Source organism: Malaya genurostris, chromosome 2 (genome assembly GCF_030247185.1).
Source record: "Malaya genurostris strain Urasoe2022 chromosome 2, Malgen_1.1, whole genome shotgun sequence".
In the NCBI taxonomy this organism is placed as follows: Eukaryota; Metazoa; Arthropoda; class Insecta; order Diptera; family Culicidae; genus Malaya; species Malaya genurostris.
The window spans coordinates 324,506,397-324,512,974 of NC_080571.1; the positions used below are offsets into that span (position 1 = coordinate 324,506,397).

General features: G+C 42.5%; 1 protein-coding gene across 1 annotated transcript; it reads right to left on the reverse strand.

Moving 5' to 3' along the window:
* Nucleotides 1–210: 210 nt before the first annotated feature.
* LOC131429324 (uncharacterized) lies at nt 211–6,228 on the reverse strand. The gene is made up of 3 exons (XM_058593390.1): nt 3,584–6,228; nt 2,163–3,436; nt 211–1,124 (listed from the first exon to the last, which is right to left on the reverse strand). Exons 1-3 carry the CDS (start codon nt 6,226–6,228, stop codon nt 211–213), a joined length of 4,833 nt encoding a protein of 1,610 aa, XP_058449373.1.
* Nucleotides 6,229–6,578: the final 350 nt, after the last annotated feature.

The following is a 6,578-nucleotide window of genomic DNA, read 5'->3' on the forward strand; positions in this document are numbered from 1 at the left end:
ATACCATCTGTGATAATAACATCTGTGATAATAACATCTGTGATAATAACATCTGTGATAATAACTGTGATGAATCAATAAACTTTTAATAAACGTAGTTTAAGAATAAGACTATATTTCACTGTGCCACTTAAAACGTGTCTGCCAGTAATCTCACCGCCCTACCATTTTGTCTTCTCAATGACAGTCCGTCGTTATCATTCATCTCCGTTACGGTGAGGAAGCTGCGTTACTAGGCAAGGGTGCCGTCTTCAACAAGTCCCCGACCCGTAATTCTGTTCCGGCGTCGAGATTGCGTTCGCTCACAGGAACAGTGTTACCACTAATGTTGCAGTTGTCAATTTCCATCACTGCTAATTTAGCAGTCGCACGTTTGAAGAGACCACGATTGGTACGAACCATTGCTTGGCGAATTCTACCGTCACTGGCCACAATCGCTTCCTCCACCACACCTCGTATCCAGCACTTGCGATGATCCCCATCGATAACGTAGACTAAGTCACCTTTCTGTAACGGTTTTATATCTTCGAACCATTTTGTTCTGAGGTTGACGGTAGGGATGTATTCTCGAATCCACTTCTTCCACATTTCCTCAGCCAACTGTTGAGAGCGTTTATACGTATCTCGTAAGGCTTGTCCAGGGTTCACGGGGAGTAACGACTCTGCTGGTTCATTCGGTGCGGTACCACGAATGAAGTGATTCGGAGTGAGAGATTCCACTGGAGAGTCTCTATACGAATACGTGAGAGGCCGGCTATTTATCATATCCTCCGCTTCAGCAAGGGTAGTGGACAATATTTCATCAGTCAATCTGCGTCCATCATCTAACACACTCATTACACTCTTAACCGACCTTACCATCCTCTCCCACACGCCTCCCATATGGGGAGCGGCCGGCGGATTATAATGCCACTTTGTTCGAGCATTTGTAAATTCCTCAGCACAGTTCGTAGATATTGTATGAATCTGTTGTGTTATTTCCTTGCCGGCGGCACGAAGGTTAGTTCCGTTATCAGAAAAATATTCCGCTGCTGGTCCCCGTCGACAAATGAAGCGCCTAACTGCCATAATACAGGATTGCGCAGTTAAACTGTTAGCGACCTCCAAGTGAACGGCACGAACAACTAAACATGTGAAGAGAACTATCCAACGTTTTTCTGTACGTCTACCAACTGCCACCTCTAACGGTCCAATGTAATCGACACCAACAAATGTGAAAGGTCGATGATATGGGATTAACCTCTGAACAGGGAGACTAGCCATTCTAGGAACTTGCGGTTTACATTTACGAATTTTACATCGAATACATTCCTTTTCAACTTTTGTCACGAGTGATCCAAGACCATTAATTAAAAACCGTTGCTTGATTTCGTTATTTATCGCTTCTCTATAACCATGACCGAATCGTTCATGGAAATGCTGAACTAATTTTTTTGTAACCGCATGGTCTTTGTGCAAAATAATCGGAAATCGCATATCAAACGGTAAGAATTCCGCATTTTTGCTTCGTCCTTCTAACCGAAGTACACCTGACGAATCGAATAGAGGAGCTATTCTGTACAGTGGGCTAGATTTATCTAGAGATATCCATTGATCGTAAGGTAATTTCTCGTTCTTACGAAATATTTTGATTTCGTCACCGTACGAGTTACTTTGAGCAATTCGGAATAATAAACTCTCAGCCTTTTGAAATTCTTTCTGCTGTAACGGTATTCTCGTAGCGCAAATCGATTAAATTATCAACCTTTTTTGGTTCTCTGTTGGTTTTAGTGTTTCGATTGGTTGACCATGAACCTTTTTTCGGCAGTTGGCGATAAATCTATACAAACAGGCTGCTACACGTACTAATACGCTCCATTTCGATATATCCTTCATGTTTATAAATTGCTCTGTTAGAATTATGTCGTGAAATAAGTGCGCAGCCCTCATTTCCGTTTCAACGTTTGGTATATTTACCTCTTGCTCTGGCCAAAACTCCGGTGGCTGATAAAGAAAGCCTTCTCCTCGAAACCATGAACCATCTGGTGTCATATCAGGAAATCGCCCCCATTTAGTCAGGCAATCCGCAATATTCAGCTTGGAAGGAACCCAATGCCAATCTGTTACTTTTGTCAGATTAAGAATTTCACCTATTCTGAATCCTACGAACTGACGATATTTACGTGGATCTGACTTGATCCAAGAAAGTACTGTCCTCGAATCAGTCCACATGAAAACTTGTTGGACATCCAACGAATGGTTAGATCGAATCGTGTTCATCATTCTCGCGGCCAAAACAGCAGCTTGCAGTTCTAAACGGGGTATAGTTAATAACTTTAATGGTGCAACCTTGGAGCGTGCCATGACCAACGAGCATTTTACACATCCATCCACGACTACCCGTAACAGTCCTGCACAGCCGTACGCGTTTTCCCCAGCATCACAAAATATGTGTAGCTGCAGCGATTTGAACTGTTCTGACGTGCTATTCCCAAAATAAGGACGCGGAATTCTGACACGTCTTATCTCCGGCAGCATATCTAACCACTGTTTCCATTTGCCATAAACCACCTCATCGATTGATGCGTCCCACTCACAACCTGATCTCCATAAATCTTGGATCAATATTTTCCCTAATATTGTGAAAGGCGCGAGTAACCCTAGCGGATCAAAAAGAGACATAACTGTGCTCAAAACTTGTCGTTTCGTTGGGCGATACGATACTAGATATGTATTTTGTTCTGGTACAGAGAAAGCCAATTCGTCCTGTTGAGTATTCCAAATAAGTCCGAGCACTCGTTCTTGTTCCGTCGTTTTGTCTTCATGAAAACGAATCACGCGTTCCGGTGTGGGCTCTCCTAACTTTTGCAAAACCTCCTCCGAGTTCGACGCCCAGTTTCGAATTTCGAAACCTCCTTTCGAGTGAATCAAGCGAACTTCATGTGCACGTTGCGTGGCTTGGTCGACGCTATCTGTACTGTCGTAATAGTCGTCGACGTAGTGCCGATTAATTATTGCATCTGCGGCCTCCGGGTAGAGATGTCTATGTTCATTCGCGTTACGGTTTTTAATGAACTGGGCCGACGAAGGGGAACAAGTGGAGCCGAATGTTGCAACGTCCATGACGTACACATCCGGGGAGTCGTGCGAATCAAACCGAAATAGAAAACGCTGAGCCTGTTTGTCCTCCTCGCGAATGCGTATTTGATGGTACATTTCGCGTATATCCCCTCCGAAGGCAATGCGTCTTTCGCGAAACTTGCTTATAACGGCTGGGAGGGACGTCAGCAAATCAGGACCTTTAAGTAAGTTAGAGTTTAGGGAGACACCATTCACGCTGGCCGCTGCATCCCAGACTAGGCGTACCTTGTTGGGCTTTTTGGGGTTCAAGACAATATTTAATGGAAGATACCATATCTTTGAACGATCGACAGCATTTAGTTCAGCTTGAGTTGCTCTGTGGCAATAATTTTTTATTTGGTAATCATTAATCTGAGCAAAGACGTTTTCATTTAGACTTGGGTTTTTGGAAAGTCGTCTTTCAAGAGCTTTCATGCGACGCATCGCCATCGGAAAACTATCCGGAAACGTAGGGTTGTCATACCGCCACAGGAGTCCAGTCTGGAAACAATCGCCAATTCGTTTAGTTGTTTGCTCCATTATGTGTCGAGCACGACGTTCTTCATTCGATTCCTGGGTTATAGCGGTACTTGTTGACATTTCCTCCAATGTATACTGTGTTTTAAGCAATTCGTGCAGTTCTTGATTGCTAACCGATTGTATAAAATGATGATTAATGAATGCTTCTGATATCACCTTTCCTGGTTCTGGTCCGTACATTGTCCATCCCAGAAGAGAACGCACGGCAATTGGCTCACCCGGAGCTCCAATCCTAGACTCTAAAGGTGCAAATAAATGTATGTTATCTAGTCCAATAAGAATTTTGGGAGAATCACCGGTATGATTGACAATCGGGATGCTACTCAGATGCTTATATCGTCGAGCCAGCTCATCGAAACAAACGTATTGTTTAGGTAATACTAACTCTTTTACAGTACGCACATTATTAAGCTCATATTTTTTATCTGATCCTTCAGCAGATATAAATAAATTCACCTTTTTCGACTTATTTTCGTTACGCTTCATATTCGCTGTCCATACTACAACCAATGGTTCAGGAGTGCCTTCGGCATTTAACTGATCCGCTACGACGCTTTCGATTAAGGTAGCAGACGCTCCTTCATCGAGGAACGCAAGAATATCAACAAATTTTTCACCAAAGTGAAGGGTCACTGGAAGAATCCGAAATATTACAGAGCGACTAACGTTCAAATGAGCATTGCACTCAATGCGAAAGGCTCGAGCGGTTTGTTGAACGCCGTGAAGAAGCGTGTGATGTGCTTCCCTACAGTTTTCAATATTGCATCGTATATTGAATGTGCATTTTGTCTTTCCGTGATCATTTAAGCAAATGTGACACAATTTGTGTTTGTCCACAATTTTCAAACGATCCTGAATGCTAAGTTTAGCGAAATCGTCACAAAAACGAATTTTGTGATCCATTCGTCGGCATACTAGACATGGCCTTTTCCCTTTTAAAATAGCTGCACCAGAAGAAATTTTTGCGATCGATGATGCATTTGGCTGATGATGAGTGTTGACATATTCCTTCCGTTTCTGCTTGGTCCTCTCCAAGCCTTGGTTGGCTTTGCATTCAATTCCCGTAAAATCCGTTACTTCGGAAATCTCTGACACGATGTCATTTATGAAGTCAGTAAAAACTCTCAACGGAGTACCAGTTCTACTACGTTTAAATCGCACCCAATCAATTTTGTATTCAGGAGGAAGTTTCCCGACTAATTCTTGCACTAACATAGGGTTGCTCAAATGATCATGAAGGCTGGCCGCTTCAAGATGATCACAGAGCTGTTTAACCGTGATTCCGAAGTACAAAAACGTTTCAAGTCTGTCCAATCTCGGAGGCTGAGTCTTACGAACTTTCGCTACCAGATTCTTAAGCAGCTTCTCTGGACTCCCGAACAATTTCCTCAAATCCTCAATTACTTCTGGCACTGACTCTGGCAGAAGCAAACGGCTTTGTACCGCTTCTTTAGCGAGTCCTTGCAGACTATCCTGAAGCCGTTTCAAATTGTCCGTATTAGTGAAACCACATGCTGAAGTCGTATACTCGTAGCAGCTTATAAAGAGTGGCCAGACTTCCGGCTCTCCCTTAAATATTGGTAAGTGCCTGGAACATGCCTGTCTTGCTGCTAACTGCTCCTTGGTAGGCCCTCTGATTGCTTGCGGATCGAACCCCGACCCGTTTCGATTACTACGACGCACTATTTTACGAATTATTGCTATTTCTTCATTCGTCAGCTCTAGCTCCCCAGCATTTTCGCTATCGCTATTCTCGTTTTCGTCGTCGGCACCAATGAGAGTTTGTAACGATTTGAGACTCACCGAAGAACATGATTTAGAAGCTGATAATTTATTCGTTGAAGTATTTTGTTTCGAATCAATTCCGATAGTTGATCGTATACCTTCAGCATCTCGAGACGTGGGCCTTTTCGATTGTGTCACTATTGGATCGCTTGGAAGCTGGTCAACCCATGATTGTATATCCTTATTTGGGGTATTTCGTCCAGGCTCTACCGGATCTTTAGTTCCATCTACAGCATCGTACTGATGATTCAATTCAGTCCTCAACCTCTGGAATTGTTCACGGAGATTTTTTTGCTTCTGTAAAAACTCTCTTTCATCAACAAGTTGTTGCTCTAGCAACTGCTTTTCTTGCACAATTTTTTGCTGTAACATTTCCTTCTGTAAAATGCGCTTCCTGTCCATAAACTGTTGCTGCTCTTGCAGGCACTTTTCGAATAACCGCTTCTGTTCCAAGAGTTCCTTTTCATTCGATATCTGATCCTGTACATTAAGCAGTGTTCCTAAAGATGGCATTTCCATCGAAGTTCCGTTCATCACCGAGCCACCGTCACTCTTAGAAATTATCTTCCTAGCAGGTCCTTTTTTCGTAGGCACCTTTTTAGAAGTCTTCGGAACGTGTAGTAGAACACTGCATTTGGTACAATTCCAAGGTTCAGTTTTCACGTTCTCAGTAACGCCAGCACAGCGAAAATGTGCCCAGAAGTCACATACGTCACATTGGACCATGTCATCAGCGCTGTCGGTATCTTCACACAGCATACAATTGTGATTGGCGGGATCGTTAGTTGTGGACTCTTCTGCCATTTTGAGGTTAGATTCGATATTTAATTTCTTCAAGTTTTGTTCGGATCGAACCAATTCGACTTATCTTCAGAGCAACTACGTTAGCAGCTTGAAGCTGTAAATATATTTCATCATTTATAATATGCATTTAATTCACATATTGAATTGCTTACTTACAAATTAAGTCTTCTTGCACGTGGCCTCTATCTAGCCGTAAATCAATTCAGTCAACTAACGAAACCTAGCTTAAGCAATTTTATTTTAGCTTATTAGTTATAAATCGTATAAATATACTACCTTTTTTCCAATCGGGAATAATTCACAATTTTATCCAATGCTCTACCAGCAATAAGAATTAAATTCAACGGTAA